This window comes from Salmo salar, chromosome 26 (assembly GCF_965601325.2).
Source record: "Salmo salar chromosome 26, fSalSal1, whole genome shotgun sequence".
NCBI classification, from domain to species: domain Eukaryota; kingdom Metazoa; phylum Chordata; class Actinopteri; order Salmoniformes; family Salmonidae; genus Salmo; species Salmo salar.
Window position 1 is genome coordinate 1,909,947 of NC_138316.1, and position 18,500 is coordinate 1,928,446.

Consider the following 18,500-nt stretch of genomic DNA (forward strand, 5'->3'; position numbering starts at 1 on the left):
ACAGCTGCCTCTGATTGGGAACCATATCAGGCCAACATAGAAATACAAAACTAGAGTACCCACCCTAAGTCACACCCTGACCTAACCAAAATAGAGAATAAAAAGGATCTCTAAGGTCAGGGTGTGACAACATTATTACTGTAATTACCCTACAATGTTACACCAAATCAAAGCTCAATCTAAAAATGGATCTTGAGTATTTGGCAATGGAAAATATCTAAAGCTCACCACATTTGATGAACCAACATTCAATGTTGAGGAAACGTTATAATTACTGAACTATATGTTACTAAAATAGATAAAATTAAGTACATTGGATCAAAACTTTACTTATTAACCTGTTATGGCTAGGGGGCAGTATTTTCACAGCTGGATAAAAAACGTACCCGATTTAATCTGATTATTACTCCTGCCCAGAAACTAGAATATGCATATAATTATTAGCTTTGGATAGAAAACACTCCAAAGTTTCTAAAACTGTTTGAATGGTGTCTGTGAGTATAACAGAACTCATTTGGCAGGCCAAAACCTGAGAAGATTCCATGCAGAAAGTGCCCTGTCTGACAATTTCTTGCCCTTCTTGATTATCTCTATCCATTACAGGGGATCTCTGCTGTTACGTGACACTTCCTACGGCTCCCATGGGCTCTCAGAAGGCGGCAAAAAGCTGAATCGTGGCTTTGCAGGCTCTGGCTGAAAAAAAGTGAGACCTCAAATACCTCAAAAATGCTATAACTTCAATTTCTCAAACATATGACTATTTTACACCATTTTAAAGACAAGACTCTCGTTAATCTAACCACATTGTCCGATTTCAAAAAGGCTTTACAGCGAAAGCAAAACATTAGATTATGTCAGGAGAGTACCCTGCCAAAAATAATCACACAGCCATTTTCAAAGCAAGCATATGTCACAAAAACCAAAACCACAGCTAAATGCAGCACTAACCTTTGATCTTCATCAGATGACACTCCTAGGACATTATGTTATACAATACATGCATGTTTTGTTCAATCAAGTTCATATTTATATAAAAAACCAGCCTTTTACATTAGCATGTGATGTTCAGAACTAGCATACCCACCGCAAACTTCAGGTAAATTTACTAAATTACTCATGATTAACGTTCACAAAATACATAACAATTATTTTAAGAATTATAGATACAGAACTCCTTTATGCAATCGCGGTGTCAGATTTTAAAATAGCTTTTCGGCGAAAGCACATAGCCCGGCCATCACGGCTAGCTAATTTGACACCCACCAAGTTTGGCCCTCACCAAACTCAGATTTACTATAAGAAAAATTGGATTACCTTTGCTGTTCTTCATCAGAATGCACTCCCAGGACTTCTACTTCAACAACAAATGTTGTTTTGGTTCCAAATAATCCATAGTTATATCCAAATAGCTCTGTTTTGTTTGTGCGTTCAAGTCACTATCCGAAGGGTGACGCGCGAGCGCATTTCGTGACCAAAAATGTCAAAATATTCCATTACCGTACTTCGAAGCATGTCAAACGCTGTTTAAAATCAATTTTTATGCTATTTTTCTCGTAAAATAGCGATAATATTCCAACCGGGCGACGTTGTATTCATTCAAAGGCTGAAAGAAAAAAAATGGAGAATTCTCATGAACGCGCATCTCCAGTGTCACTGTTCCCAGCCTGACCACTAACAAATACTCCTGCTGTTCTTCGCCCAGAGACAGGAGACACGTCATTCCACTTTCTGGCGCCTTCTGAGAGCCAATGGAAGCCTTAGAAAATGTCACGTTACAGCAGAGATGCTATATTTTCGATAAAGATGCAACAGAAGGATAACAAATTGTCAGACAGGGCACTTCCTGTATGGAATCTTCTCAGGTTTTGGCCTGCCATATGAGTTCTGTTATACTCACAGACACCATTCAAACAGTTTTAGAAACTTTAGAGTGTTTTCTATCCAAATCTACTAATTATATGCATATTCTAGTTTCTGGGCTGGAGTAATAACCAGATTAAAATCGGGTACGTTTTTTTATCCGGCCGTGAAAATACTGCCCCCTATACCACAACAGGTTAACTGCCGGCCTCAACACATTACGGAAAGAGATTAACTATATAGGAAGTTCTGGGGGCAGGTCATTTGGATACTGGACGGCCAATATATTGGCAGATGCAAACAGATTACCATCTTTAGTGGACAACAGTTCTTAAGAGCTTGAACAAAGAAAGCGGTTTGCGATTTTGCTCATACTGGCTAACCGGCGTTTGAGTTGTGTGGTTGCAATATCAACAGTCCTTTATCTCTGGTACATCTTGGCATGCATCATTCAGGACTAAGTTTAAATTGTGTGCAGCGCAATGGACATATAATGCACAATGTCTCAGGAAGCACTGTCTGGGTTGGCAATACTCTATAAAAAAAACAGTTGGGCCTGCAACCTGGACCTACAGGACATGGTGAAAACATTTCTACACAAAAAAAAGTAATTTTAATAAAAAAGTTTATAAATAGCAGCTAAATATGGTATATAGTTATAGATAGTACAATCCATAATGGAAGGGGAAAAAATTAGGATGGACTGTATTATTTGCCATTCATAGATTGCTTTTACAACTTTTTGTCCAAGTTGGGAGAGAGCACGAGGACGACTCATGTCATGCAGGTTAATCTAGTCTATACAGGACTGTTGTATATTCTAAAACATCAATTGGTAGCTACACCGTGTATAGCTTTGTGAAATGTTAGGCTTTGGGCGAACTTGGACCTTGCAGGGTTCCAGAGAAACTGCGTTACACCAGTGCTAGAGGTCTAGAGTGACGGAGCTCTTTGACACATCCGTGTGGCTTGTACCTCTTTTCACAGAGTTCAACCTCTTTTAAATCAGCAGGAGTACTGCACTAATTCAGTTGTTATTCCACTTCGTTCATTATTACGCTTCCATCCACTTTTCCCTTCTATGATTTCCCTGTAGATTACAAGTCGAAAGTTTTACAAACAACAGCCTCAAGAGAACAAAGAGTAAAAAAGAGACTGAACCCAAGCGACCTAGATGAGGTATGATTAACGTTCCACAATCACTTTAATTTGAGAGAAAAAAAACTGAAAGAGAGAGCACACGAAAAACAGCCGATAACGCGTGGAGCTGCAATTAAGCAGACAGGCCTTGACTTCAGTTGTAATGCAACGTGTCAATCACTCTGTTGCTACTCCATTTTTGTGCACGAGATGAAGGAGTGCCTTTGTGTGACAGAGAGACTCCAATCCGATGCAGATCTGGTAAAGCTGCAACAATACTGCTTTGTTGCCTGCGACAGAGAACTAGCCCTGGTTCCTGACTGAATTCTCAGCCGTTTATGCAGATGTACAGGAAAATAATTAAACAAATGAATAAACACCATCAGACACTTAGCCTAAAGGGATAAACAGCCATTACCAAATTAAAAGAAAAAACGAATCACAAACTACAACACTTAAAAGGCGAAAGTTAAAGGATGCCAAGCGAAAAGTAATGTATTCAGCCTAAGCAAAGTTTATAAGAAAAAAAATAGCAGTTTTTTTTCTATTTCCATATTTTTCCACACCACTACAGGGAAAACAGACACTTCAGAGATAAGATACCCATCACAAGAATGGCTGCTGTGTGTTTGATAGTGAGCTTATTGACTGTGTGATAGAGACAGTGTCAGGATTAGAGGGCCTAGGTTTGGGGGTATGGCTGACACTGTTGTGGGTTACCCATGTCACATTAGAGAGGAGAACACAGACTGGTGGAGGCGGGTGACGGGTGTGTGATGAGGGTTTTGCTCAAAGAGTCATCATGTTCTATCACAAGAGGCCCAAATCCCCCTGGGAGGAAGGGGCCGATCCGCTGGGAATGGAGCTGTACACTGGTGTAATTCACATCATTAAGTAAACACATCAAATGAGAAAGGCTAGATAATATACAGGTATTTGTTACTATTAGCATTTGCTGATCCGTTAAAATTCTGTTTATTTCCAAGTGTGTGTGTGTGTATGTGTGTTGGCACAGTCCCAAAGCAGCTAGTCCATAGGCATGTCTAACTGTTGTAATTGAAAGTGACGGACCGAGAAGTACGAGGGGTATGGAAGTCTACACATCTCACATTAGAACTCAGCATCGCTCTATTGATCTTTTCCCATGCCTGGTAACTCATACAAGTATTTTTGGAACTGTACAATCTCATGGACTAGCTACATGTAACTACCATAATAAAGGAAACACCAACATAAACCAACTGGCCAAAAACTTGTTGAATCAATGTTTTTTCACGTCATTTCAACACCAAAAATCAACAGTATGTGATGACATTGAATCAACGTGGAAAGCTAATTGGATTTGCAAAAAGTCATCAACGTAAGGGCATTGCGTATTTTTTTTTTCCACCTGGACTTTTAACCTAAATCCAATGATGTGAATTTTCTGGGTTGATTTCACATTGAATTCACTTTAGTTGACAACTTCACCAAATGTAAATCAAAACTAGACATTGAACTGACGTTTGTGCCCAATGTGAAGTGTCTTAATAGGGCATTGTGCCACCACAAACCGCCAGTACAGCTTCAATGCGCCTTAGCATAAATTCTACAAGTATGTGGAACTCTACTGGAGGGATGCAACCTCATTCTTCCATAAGAAATTCCATAATTTGGTGTTTTGTTGAAGGCGGTGGAAAACGCGGTCTCAGGCGCCGCTCCAGAATCTCCCATAAGTGTTCAACTGGGTTGAGGTCTGGTGACTGAGAGACACACACCCTTTAAACCCCTATGCTCCTTTGAGACCACTATTTCAAAGTCAATGAGATCTCTTCTTCTAGCCATGTTAGCCAAAATAATGGGCACCAGGGCATTTTTATACAGTGAGGGGAAAAAGTATTTGATCCCCTGCTGATTTTGTACGTTTGCCCACTAACAAAGAAATGATCAGTCTATAATTTTAATGGTAGGTTTATTTGAACAGTGAGAGACAGAATAACAACAAAAAAATCCAGAAAAACACATGTCAGAAATGTTATAAATTGATTTGCATTTTAATGAGGGAAGTAAGTATTTGACCCCCTCTCAATCAGAAAGATTTCAGGCTCCCAGGTGTCTTTTATACAGGTAACGAGCTGAGATTAGGAGCACACTCTTAAAGGGAGTGCTCCTAATCTCAGTTTGTTACCTGTATAAAAGACACCTGTCCACAGAAGCAATCAATCAATCAGATTCCAAACTCTCCACCATGGCCAAGACCAAAGAGCTCTCCAAGGATGTCAGGGACAAGATTGTAGATCTACACAACGCTGGAATGGGCTACAAGACCATCGCCAAGCAGCTTGGTGAGGTGACAACAGTTGGTGCGATTATTCGCAAATGGAGGAAACACAAAAGAACTGTCAATCTCCCTTGGCCTGGGGCTCCATGCAAGATCCCACCTCGTGGAGTTGCAATGATCATGGGAACGGTGAGGAATCAGGCCAGAACTACACGGGAGGATCTTGTCAATGATCTCAAGGCAGCTGGGACCATAGTCACCAAGAAAACAATTGGTAACACACTACGCCGTGAAGGACTGAAATCCTGCAGCGCCCACAAGGTCCCCCTGCTCAAGAAAGCACATACATGCCTGTCTGAAGTTTGCCAATGAACATATGAATGATTCAGAGGACAACTGGGTGAACGTGTTGTGGTCAGATGAGACCAAAATGGAGCTCTTTGGCATCAACTCAACTCGCCGTGTTTGGAGGAGGAGGAATGCTGCCTATGACCCCAAGAACACCATCCCCACCGTCAAACATGGAGGTGGAAACATTATGCTTTGGGGGTGCTTTTCTGCTAAGGGGACAGGACAACTTCACCGCATCAAAGGGACGATGGACGGGGCCATGTACCGTCAAATCTTGGGTGAGAACCACCTTCCCTCAGCCAGGGCATTGAAAATGGGTCGTGGATGGGTATTCCAGCATGACAATGACCCAAAACACACGGCCAAGGCAACAAAGGAGTGGCTCAAGAAGAAGCACATTAAGGTCCTGGAGTGGCCTAGCCAGTCTCCAGACCTTAATCCCATAGACAATCTGTGGAGGGAGCTGAAGGTTCGAGTTGCCAAACGTCAGCCTCGAAACCTTAATGACTTGGAGAAGATCTGCAAAAAGGAGTGGGACAAAATCCCTCCTGAGATGTGTGCAAACCTGGTGGCCAACTACAACAAACGTCTGACCTCTGTGATTGCCGCCAAGGGTTTTGCCACCAAGTACTAAGTCATGTTTTGCAGAGGGGTCAAATACTTATTTCCCTCATTAAAATGCAAATCATTTTATAACATTTTTGACATGCGTTTTTCTGGATTTTTTTGTTGTTATTGTGTCTCTCACTGTTCAAATAAACCTACCAATAAAATTATAGACTGATCATTTCTTTGTCAGTGGGCAAACATACAAAATCGCAGGGGATCAAATACTTATTTCCCTCACTGTACATGACCCTAAGCATGATGGGATGTTAATTGCTTAATTAACTCAGGAACTACATCTGTGTGGAAACACCTGCTTTCAATATACTTTGTATCCCTTATTTACTCAAGTGTTTCCATTATTTTGGCAGTTACATGTCTCCAATGTCAAACTATGGCCTACCTTTTCTTTCAATAAAGAGCTACAAATGTAATGTGTGTGTGTATATGTGTGTGTGTGTGTTTGCACATGCATGCGTGGGTGCATGCCTTCGTTTGTATGTGCACGCTTACCCGTCGGACACAGTCTATTTTCGACAGCCGTTGCTGAATCAACTTGATCCAAAGGTCACATGGGATTTCCTAAAAAAAACAAATGCAACAACAAACAAAACATTTTAATCTCTTGATTGTCATTCCAATACTCACTTCAAAAGGGACCCAAGTTGCCCTCTGCCTCAGAGTGAATCCAGGCCACATCGCAAACGACACAGGAACAACTACTGTATCTCTGATTGGTCTTCCTCTAGACAGATTTCTCTTATGCTTTCTTATGCTAGATGTGTTGTGGCAACACCAATGGGCCTTTGTGGGGAGTGAATATTGGCTCTGATCTGAGCTAGCAGGGTGTGCTATGAGACACGGCAGGGATGGACTGTGACCAGAAATTGTCCCGGGCACTTCTAATAACACTGCCCCACTATTTTTCCTCAAGGCCCCCACACCGGCACATTTTTTTCCCACAGGGCTCCCATTGTGAAGCCAAAATATGACCATTATATGACAAAATGCCCTAAAGTCAGTCAGTTTCTGCCATACAGCATGCACAGTGTCTGCACATACTCTTTGAAGTGTCACCTAGAGAGAAACGCCAGCAGCCAAAAGTGTGAGAATGCTTGCACAGCTTCAAGAGGAGAGTATATATATATCTGAAATCTCCTGCTAGATAGACACGTCTTCAACCCTCTCCCACTTCCATTACCAGATCACGACTTCAGTACTACTCTAGTAAATATATTTATAAAAACAATTAAAAGTAGTTTCACCTCTACGAAAGACATGGAGTTGTATGTATCGAGTGTCTTCGATCCTAATGAATAGTATTATATGGACAAGTATGATTTGATCCTAGATCAGCATTCCTACCCTGAGGTGCTTTATGAATACGGGCCCTGATTCAGAGACACTTATTTCCTTTCATCTTTCTCTCCACCCTGGCTTTTAAATATAATCATCTAAATAGGCCTTTTAAGGTGCAGTTCATTTTCAAGGGAAGGACCTTGAAAGACTGGAGGGGGAAGGATAATTGAATTATACCAAGAGGACATACTTTTGCAGGCCCTGTGAATTCTTCCTCCTCGTTCTCTTAATCTAACTTATTTCAGATGTGCTGAGATATTTGCATCCACGTAAGTCGAACAACGTTGCCGGCTACTCTTTTTCTCACCTCTTCAAAAGCACAAGAAAGATATCAAAAATACTTGTCATACTTCGATCCAATATTCCATGTGAAGTAAGATCATGGGACAGTGTTATTTCTATCTAATAATTTTCTATTCCACTTTTTTTCTTAAGTAAGGAATGATCATTCAGAAATAAGGTGTCTCTCTAGTTCTTATTGTGTCTCTCTAGTTCTTCCCAGACACAATAAAATCACCCAAACTGTACCTGTTGCTTGGCTTTGTATTGTAGTGCCTTCTTTGTTAGGTCAGTGTCTTCCTGCAGAATGTTGCTGTCTGTAATATGGATCACTTGAGTGTGTTCACACAGCTTCCTGGCCTGTGGGGATAAAAATAAATGGCTTCAAAATAACAGGACAAATAGGCTATCAGTTCATAGAGGCTATTTATATAACTTCGCCACCCATGTTGAATTTACCACCTGTTGAGATAGCTATGCTACTCTCTAGGAAAAACATAGTGCAAATAGATGTGGTTCGGTGGTTATATGAATACACGCTGCTACTGTATGATACACTGAGTAGCATAAATATCCGGACAACCAAACCTGGTACAGATGCAGTCTTTTTTGTGTGCACATCACAGCACAGATTTTGACCCAGGCAAGCGCAGCATGATCTGCTGTGATGTGTAAAAAGAAAATATGTAAACCTTGGTGAATACTGTATTCAACCCCCTTGACATTTTTCCTATTTTGTAGCCTTACAACCTGGAATTAAAATAGATTTTTGTGGGGTGTTGTATCATTTGATTGACACAACATGCCTACCCCTTTGAAGATGCAAAATATTTTTTTATTGTGAAACAAACAAGAAATAACACAAAAAAACTGCGTGCATAACTATTCACCCGCCCAAAGTCAATACTTTGTAGAGCCACCTTTTGCAGCAATTACAGCCTCAAGTCTCTTGGGGTATGTCTCAAAAAGCTTGGCACATATAGCCACTGGGATTTTTGCCCATTCTTCAAGGCAAAACTGCTCCAGCTCCTTCAAGTTGGAAGGGTTCCCCTAGTGTAGAGCAATCTTTAAGTCATACCACAGATTCTCAAATGGAAAGAGTTCTGGGCTTTGAATAGGCCATTCCAAGACATTTAAATGTTTCCCCTTAAACCACTCGAGTGTTGCTTTAGTAGTATGCTTAGGGTCATTGTCCTGCTGGAAGGTGAATCTCCGTCCCTGTCTCAAATCTCTTGTAGACAAACCGGTTTGCCTCAAGAATTTCCTAGTATTTAGCGGCGTCCATCATTCCTTCAATTCTGACCGGTTTCCCAGTCCCTTCCGATGAAAAACATCCCCACAGCATGATGCTGCCACCACCATGCTTCACTGTGGGGATAGTGTTCTCGGGGTGATGAGAGGTGTTGGGTTTGCGCCAGACATAGCGTTCTCCTTGATGGCAAAAAAGCTAAATTTTAGTTTCATCTGACCCGAGTACCTTCTTCCATATGTTTGGTGAGTCTCCCACATGCCTTTTGGCAAACACCAAACATATTTTTTTCTTTAAGCAATAGCTTAAAGTGGTCCTATAGACAGATACTCCAATCTCCTCTGAGGAGCTTTGCAGCTCCTTCAGGGTTATCTTTGGTTTCTTTGTTGCCTCTCTGATTAATGCCCTCCTTGCCTGGTCTGTGAGTTTTGGTGGGTGGCCCTCTCTTGGCAGGTTTGTTGTGGTGCCATATTCTTTGCATTTTTTAATAATGGATTTAATGGTGCTCCATGGGATGTTCAAATTTTCTGATATTTTTTTATAACCCAACCCTGATCTGTACTTCTCCACAACTTTGTCCCTGACCTGTTTGAAGAACTCCTTGGTCTTCATGGTGCCGCTTGCTTGGTGGTGCCACTTGCTTAGCGGTGTTGCAGACTCTGGGGTCTTTCGGAACAGGTGTATATATACTGAGATCATGTGACACTTAAATAAAGTCCACCTGTGTGCAATCTAACTAATTATGTGACTTCTGAAGGTAATTGGTTGCACCAGATCTTATTTAGGGGCTTCATAGCAAAGGGGGTGAATACATACACACACCACTTTTCCATTTACATTTTTTTTATTTTCTTTGAAACAAGTTATTTTTTTCATTTCACTTCACCAATTTGGACTATTTTGTTCATGTCCATTACATGAAATCCAAATAAAAATCCATTTAAATTACAGGTTGTAATGCATCAAAATAGGAAAAATGCCAAGGGGAATGAACACTTTTGCAAGGCACTGTAGACTAGCCTTCAATGTTTAAATGCTTGTTGGGACCATGGGAGGTCTACCAGTTGTAACACTGTTTCAGGTATTGGGCCATTTCTGCTAGCCTTTATAAGGGAAGTGGAAATAAGCCATTTTGGGAAGTCTCTCGAGAAAAGATGGCGGAAGTGGAAACACTGTTTGAGTCGGATGGCGCATTAAAGTTAATGGAAACGCATTAAAGTTAATGGACCGAGACAAACCTCGGTCTAATAATGCCTCGTTCCTTGTTGGACTACATTTCATTGGATAAGGATGTGTTTTTTGGAGACCCTTTTGTGGTCAAGAAGATGGTGGAGGACACACTGGGAAAGGTTGAGTCTATCAAAGTGACCAGGAGTGGTATGGTGTTGATTTATTGTATGTCATAAGAACAAACGGACAGCGCATTGTGTCTCGGGGAATTATCGGAGTATGAATTAGAAAGCTTTGATTTCCTGAACAGGGCACCGGTAAAATGTGTCATCTCAGGCGTCGTGGTGGAAATTGAGGATGAAAATCTAAAGCACAACATACCAGGAGTAGTGGATGCACGTCGAATGAACTGTATGGTGAATGGAAGGAAAGAGGAAAGCCTATCAGTGATATTGCTATTTGATGAAGAGTCTCTTCCGACACATGTAAAGCTGGGGTATATGAGATATGCGGTTAGAGCATACAGCATGCAAACAGACCGTTACAGTGTCTTAAATGTAAAACGTTTGGCCATGTGGCAAGTGTGTGCATACAAAAGAGTTGTGGAAAAGTCAGAGGATACACGGTGCTGCAATTGTGGTGGGAACCACATTCCCAAGTCCCAGGAATGCCCTGTAAGGGTCAAGCCGGGCTGTCCACCAGGTCTCCTATGCAGAGGCAATGCAAATAGCGGAAGGAGCAAATGAGAAAGAAATGGTAATGGATGCCCTGCAGCCTGCAGAAAGTGTTGTTCATCAGTTGAGGGATCCTGAAGTACTGATAGTGAAGAAGGTGGTTATTTCTTGCATTTATTGCGCAGGTGATAAATTGTACAAGTCAACCCCCCCCCCCCAGTTTTGCTTCCCCATAAACATAACAAATGGTATATGAATTACCCTGCAATATAGTGCTGCTGGTAGCACAGGACAGAGGTTATATGCCAGGTGTGCGCTCATGATCTGAGGAGGGGTGAGGGGGGTAGCTACAGATAGCTTCAAAGCTAGTTACGTTTTGGTAGCGGCGCATCCCCCACGCCGCCTGTTGATCAACAAGATTGAGAAGAGCCAGGGCCTAGCACCAGCAGCACAAGGGTAACATCACAACAAGCACCTGCACCTCAATTACCCCAGCCACTAGCACCTGTTGAATCTAACCAAAACTGAACTAGTGGAACCAGAGTTTATTGTGCACATTCTTGCAAAGTGAAATCATAACCACAGCCAGCAACAGCAAATGGACCCCACTCAGTGTTCTTCAAAGGTACAGCGGGCCTTTGTCAGCAATGCCGACTGTGCTGTTGGCAGTGAAACATGATTAACATTTTTGGAGCATCTACAGCAAAGTGCAAATGTGTTCTCCACCCTGAATAACATATTCAGTGAACACAGACTCTGAACAGAGAGCATGTTACATCAATGAAAAGCTCAGATTGTCCAGCTGGCAATTGAGAGGGACCTGACAAGTACATTTAGCCAGGAAGGAGAATGGAATCAGAAACTTCTCATGAGGTTAAAGGCAACTCTTCTAAATGGTAAGCTACAACCTTTATCTTCATTAGCATACTGGTTATTGTTCGGAATTTCAGATGACTGACGCGCCCAAAGTTACTCAGGCCCAGAAGCTAGGATATGCATATACTTGGTAGCATAGAAAACACTCTGAAGTTTCTAAAACTGTTAAAATAATTGCTTTGGGTACAACAGAACTGATATGGCAGGCGAAAACCCGAGGAGAATCTATCCGGAATTATTTTTTGCTGAGGTCACAGGCCATTTCAATGCTAGCCTATGGGAAAAACAAATAGATAGGACCCAGATTGCAGTTCCTATGGCTTCCACTAGATGTCAACAGTCTTTAGAAAGGGTTTCAGGCTTGTTTTTTGAAAAATGAGCAAGTATTTGTAGTTTTTCCAAGGTTTCTCTCATTAGAAAAGTAGTCTTGTTGGCGTGTTATTTATCTTCCCTATTGAACATACTATTCTCCATCTTAAATATTATTGTTTATTTAGATAGAGTACCTGAGGATTAATTAGAAACATCGTTTGACTTGTTTGGACGAACTTTACTGGTAACTTTTTGGATTAGTTTGTATGCATGTTGAACAAGTGGATTTCTGAGATCATTGGCGCCAAACTAAACATACTTTTTTGGATATAAAGAAGGACTTTATCGAACAAAAAAACGATTAATTGTGTAGCTGGGACCCTTGGGATTGCAAACAGAGGAAGATCTTCAAAAGGTAAGTGATTTATTTAATCGCTATTTGCGATTTTGTGACGCCTGTGCTGGTTGAAAAAGTATTTTGATGTGGGGCGCAGTCCACAGATAATCGCATGGTATGCTTTCGCCGTATTGCCTTTTTGAAATCTGACAACGCGGTTGGATTAACAAGAAGTTAAGCTTTTAAATGATGTATGACACTTGTATTTTCATGAATGTTTAACTTCTCTAGGGCCAGTGGGACGATTTCGTCCCACCTACGTAACAGCCAGTGAAATCCCGTGGCGCGTTATTCAAATACCTTAGAAATGCTATTACTTCAATTTCTCAAACATATTACTATTTTACACCATTTTAAAGACAAGACTCTCGTTAATCTAACCACACTGTCCGATTTCAAAAAGGCTTTACAATGAAAGCAAAACATTAGATTATGTCAGCAGAGTACCCAGCCAGAAATAATCAGACACCCATTTTTCAAGCTAGCATATAATGTCACAAAAACCCAGAAGACAGCTAAATGCAGCACTAACCTTTGATGATCTTCATCAGATGACAACCCTAGGACATTATGTTATACAATACATGCATGTTTTGTTCAATCAAGTTCATATTTATATCAAAAAACTACTTTTTACATTTGCATGTGACGTTCAGAACTAGCATACCCCCCGCAAACTTCCGGTGAATTTACAAAAAATGTACTAAATTACTCACGATAAACGTTCACAAAAAGCATCACAATTATTTTAAGAATTATAGATACAGAACTCCTCTATGCACTCGATATGTCCGATTTTAAAATAGCTTTTCGGTGAAAGCACATTTTGCAATATTCTAAGTAGATAGCCCAGCCATCACAGGGCTAGCTATTTAGACACCCAGCAAGTTTAGCCTTCACCAAACTCCGATTTACTATTAGAAAAGTTTGATTACCTTTGGTGTTCTTCGTCAGAATGCACTCCCAGGACTTCTACTTCAATAAAAAATGTTGGTTTGGTCCCAAATAATCCATAGTTATATCCAAACAACGTCGTTTTGTTCGTGCATTCAAGACACTATCCGAAAGGGTAAAGAAGGGTGACGAGCACGGCGCCTTTCGTGACAAAAAAATTCTAAATATTCCATTACCGTACTTCGAAGCATGTCAACCGCTGTTTAAAATCCATTTTTATGCCATTTTTCTCGTAAAAAAGCGATAATATTCCGACCGGGAATCTGCGTTTAGGTAAAAAGACGAAAGAAAATAAAGCACGGGGTCGACTCGTGCACGCTGCTTTTTAGTTGGATCTGTGATTCTTAATGTCATTAGGCTACTTGGTTTTGCATGTGTAATTGCTATTGATAGTTATACAGCTTGGAGTTATTTGATGGGTATAGGGACAATGACCAATGTAGCCTAATTGGTTGTGCTCTGAGGTGAGCCCTGGCACAGTGCTCCTGTTGTCCTGGCTGTCCACTCCGATGGTGCTGAAATTGGAACATTGTCCTTTCATCATGCTGACTGGCGGTATCCTTCTGTCCATGGTCCTGAATCGATGGTTATGGTGTGTGCTGTTTTAACCTGTTAGGGCTAGGGGGCAGTATTGACACGGCTGGATAAAAAACGTACCCGATTTAATCTGGTTACTACTCCTGCCCAGTAACTAGAATATGCATATAATTATTGGCTTTGGATAGAAAACACCCTAAAGTTTCTAAAACTGTTTGAATGGTGTCTGTGAGTATAACAGAACTCATATGGCAGGCAAAAACCTGAGAAGATTTCATGCAGGAAGTGGCCTGTCTGACAAGGTGTCGTTCTTCTTGTCTCTGTTTATTGAAGAGTGAGGATCTTAGCTGTAACGTGACACTTCCTACGGCTCCCATAGGCTCTCAGAGCCCGGGAAAAAGCTGAATCGTGGCTTTGCAGGCTCTGGCTGAAAAAAAGTAGCGCGTTTGGGTAGTGGCTGGTTACAGTACTGTGAGACTCAGGCGCGTGCCCGCGTCGACCGAATGCTTTGTTTTCTTTCCTCTGTTTACCTAAACGCAGATTCCCGGTCGGAATATTATCGCTTTTTTACGAGAAAAATGGCATAAAAATGGATTTTAAACAGCAGTTGACATGCTTCGAAGTACGGTAATGGAATATTTAGACATTTTTTGTCACGAATTGCGCCATGCTCGTGACCCTTATTTACACTTCGGATAGTGTCTGGAACGCACGAACAAAACGCCGCTATTTGGATATAACGATGGATTATTTTGGACCAAACCAACATTTGTTATTGAAGTAGCAGTCCTGGGAGTGCATTCTGACGAAGAACATCAAAGGTAATCAAACTTTTGTAATAGTAAATCGGAGTTTGGTCAGGGCTAAACTTGGTGGGTGTCTAAATAGCTAGCCGTGATGGCTGGGCTATGTACTCAGAATATTGCAAAATGTGCTTTCACCGAAAAGCTATTTTAAAATCGGACACCTCGATTGCACAAAGGAGTTCTGTATCTATAATTCTTAAAATAATTGTTATGTTTTTTGTGAACGTTTATCGTGAGTAATTTAGTAAATTCACCGGAAGTTTGCGGTGGGTATGCTAGTTCTGAACGTCACATGCTAATGTAAAAAGCTGGTTTTTGATATAAATATGAACTTGATTGAACAAAACATGCATGTATTGTATAACATAATGTCCTAGGTGTGTCATCTGATGAAGATCAAAGGTTAGTGCTGCATTTAGCTGTCTTCTGGGTTTTTGTGACATTATATGCTAGCTTGAAAAATGGGTGTCTGATTATTTCTGGCTGGGTACTCTGCTGACATAATCTAATGTTTTGCTTTCGTTGTAAAGCCTTTTTGAAATCGGACAGTGTGGTTAGATTAACGAGAGTCTTGTCTTTAAAATGCTGTAAAATAGTCATATGTTTGAGAAATTGAAGTAATAGCATTTCTAAGGTATTTGAAAGTTGCGCCACGGGATTACACTGGCTGTTGCGTAGGTGGGACGATTTCGTCCCGCCTAGCCCAGAGAGGTTAATGACTGGGTCTTTGGCTACCAGTCTTTGAGTGGCTTCTCTTAAACATCGCATGCTTCAACATAACAGTTGTTGTGTATATGGCTGCATTTCAGGTAGGCCAAAATGTTTTTACATTTTGTATGTCGCAGTAGTTCGACCAATACCATGTGTAGCCTACTAAAAGAAGTTGGCAAACGTTCACTCTGTTATCACTAATTTGCATTACACATTAGTTGTGTGATAGGCTAATGAAAAAGTAATGTCAATACTATGAAAATGCCTCCTCCCTGCCCTCAACACTGGAGCTCCCCAGGGGTGTGTGCTCAGTCCCCTCCTGTACTCCCTGTTCACCCACGACTGCATGGCCAGGCACGACTCCAACACCATCATTAAGTTTGCAAACGACACAACAGTGGTAGGCCTGATCACCGACAACGACAAGACAGCCTATAGGGAGGAAGTCAGAGACCTGGCCGGGTAGTGCCAGAATAACAACCTATCCCTCAACGTAACCAAGACTAAGGAGATGATTGTGGACTACAGGAAAAGGAGGACCGAGCACGACCCCATTCTCATCGACGGGGCTGTAGTGGAGCAGGTTGAGAGTTTCAAGTTCCTTGGTGTCCACATCAACAACAAACTCAAATGGTCCAAACACACCAAGACAGTCGTGAAGAGGGCACGACAAAGCCTATTGCCCTTCAGGAAACTAAAAAGATTTGGCATGGGTCCTGAGATCCTCAAAAGGTTCTACAGCTGCAACATCGAGAGCATCCTGACTGGTTGCATCACTGCCTGGTACGGCAATTGCCCGGTCTCTGACCGCAAGGCACTACAGAGGGTATTGTGTATGGCCCAGTACATCACTGGGGCAAAGCTGCCTGCCATCCAGGACCTCTACACCAGGCGGTGTCAGAGGAAGGCCCTAAAAAATAGACCCCAGCCACCCCAGTCATAGAATGTTCTCTCTACTACCGCATGGCAAGCGTTACCGGAGTGCCAAGTCTAGGATAAAAAGGCTTCTCAACAGTTTTTACCCCCGAGCCATAAGACTCCTGAACAGGTAATCAAATGGCTACCCAGACCATTTGCATTGTGTGCCCCCCACAACCCCTCTTTTTACACTTCTGCTACTCTCTGTTTATCATATATGCATAGTCACTTTAACCATATCTACATGTACATACTATCTATGTCAGCCTGACTAACCGGTGTCTGTATGTAGCCTCGCTACTTAGACAGCCTCGCCTGTCTTTTTACTCATTTATTTCTTTACCTACCTATTGTTCACCTAATACCTTTTTTGCACTATTGGTTAGTAAGCCTTACTTAAGTAAGCATTTCACTGTAAGGTCTACACCTGTTGTATTCGGCGCACGTGACAAATAAACTTTGATTTGATATTTCTTTTTAAATGTTTTTATTTAACCTTTATTTAACTAAGCAAGTCAATTAAGAACAAATTCTTATTTACAATGACGGCCTACCAAGAGGCAGAAGGCCAAATGCGGGGACGGGGGCTGTGATTAAAAATACAAATGTAGGACAAAACACACATCACGACAAGAGAGACACCACAACACTACTTAAAGAGAGACCTAAGACAACCCAGCATGGCAGCAACACATGACAACAACAGTAGCAACACAACATAACAGCAGCACAAACATGGTGCAAACATTGTTAGGCACAGACAACAGCACAAAGGACAAAAAGGTAGAGACAACAATACATCACACAAAGTTGTATGTGTGTTTGTGTGTGTATGTGAAACTCTTCCACACAGAAAATATGACGTAACTGGAGAAGTGGCGGCTTGGTTGCGCTCATTGCGTAGCGTCACAAATTGAACAGCAATATAGCTTATAATTCTAATTATTCAAGTTTAAGCTATGAAGCATGCAAGAATATTTCAGCCATGGTGCTCATTCTGTGGAGCCGATCTGTGCGTGGTTAGGCGCAAAGTACCGTAATTTCCGGACTATTAAGCGCACCTGAATATAAGCTGCACCCACTGAATTAAAAAATATATATTATTTTGAACATAAATAAGCCGCACGTCTATAAGCCGCAGGTGCCTACCCATACATTGAAACAAATGAACTTTACACAGGCTTTAACGAAACACGGCTTGTAACAAAAATAAATAGGCTTTAACGAAACACGGCTTGTAACAAAAATAATTAGGCTTTAACGAAACACGGCTTGTAACAAAAATAAATAGGCTTTAACGAAACACGGCTTGTAACAAAAATAAATAGGCTTTAACGAAACACGGCTTGTAACAAAAATAATTAGGCTTTAACGAAACACGGCTTGTAACAAAAATAAATAAGCTTTAACGAAACACGGCTTGTAACAAAAATAATTAGGCTTTAACGAAACACGGCTTGTAACAAAAATAAATAAGCTTTAACGAAACACGGCTTGTAACAAAAATAATTAGGCTTTAACGAAACACGGCTTGTAACAAAAATAATTAGGCTTTAACGAAACACGGCTTGTAACAAAAATAAATAAGCTTTAATGAAACACGGCTTGTAACAAAAATAAATAGGCTTTAACGAAACACGGCTTGTAAAAAGAAATAAAAATTAGCAGTAAACAGTAGCCTACCAAGAAAGTCATTGGTCACCATCTTCCTCCTCCTGTGCACTGAAACCATCTCCTTCGGTGTCGGAGTTGAATAGCCTCAGAATTGCTTCATCCGATATTGGATCGTTTTCATTGGTCGCTCTCGTCACTTTCATCCGGAGGCAAATCCCCCGCTGAGCCCTCTTCAACACGCAGCAGTCCAGCCTTTCGAAACCCGTTGATGATAGTGGATTTTTTGACAATGCTCCACGCTGTCAGGACCCACTGGCAGACTTGACCATAAGTTGCTCTTCGCATGCGGCCCGTTTTAGTGAAGGATTTCTCCCCACTTGTCATCCAAGCCTCCCACTGAACACGGAGCGCCACCTTAAATGCACGA

The 18,500-nt window shown here is 41.3% G+C and overlaps 1 protein-coding gene across 4 annotated transcripts in view; it reads right to left on the bottom strand.

Annotated features, from left to right (window-relative positions):
• The window catches only part of ak8 (adenylate kinase 8), an 82,680-nt gene that overhangs the window by 53,416 nt on the left and 10,764 nt on the right, over positions 1-18,500 (bottom strand). For all 4 annotated transcript variants that reach the window (XM_014174828.1, XM_014174826.1, XM_014174825.1 and 1 more), the window contains 2 exons: positions 8,105-8,215; positions 6,731-6,799 (listed from right to left, as the gene is read on the bottom strand). In XM_014174828.1, coding sequence (XP_014030303.1) covers positions 6,731-6,799; positions 8,105-8,215 — 180 coding nt within the window. The remainder of the gene's footprint in view (positions 1-6,730; positions 6,800-8,104; positions 8,216-18,500) is intronic.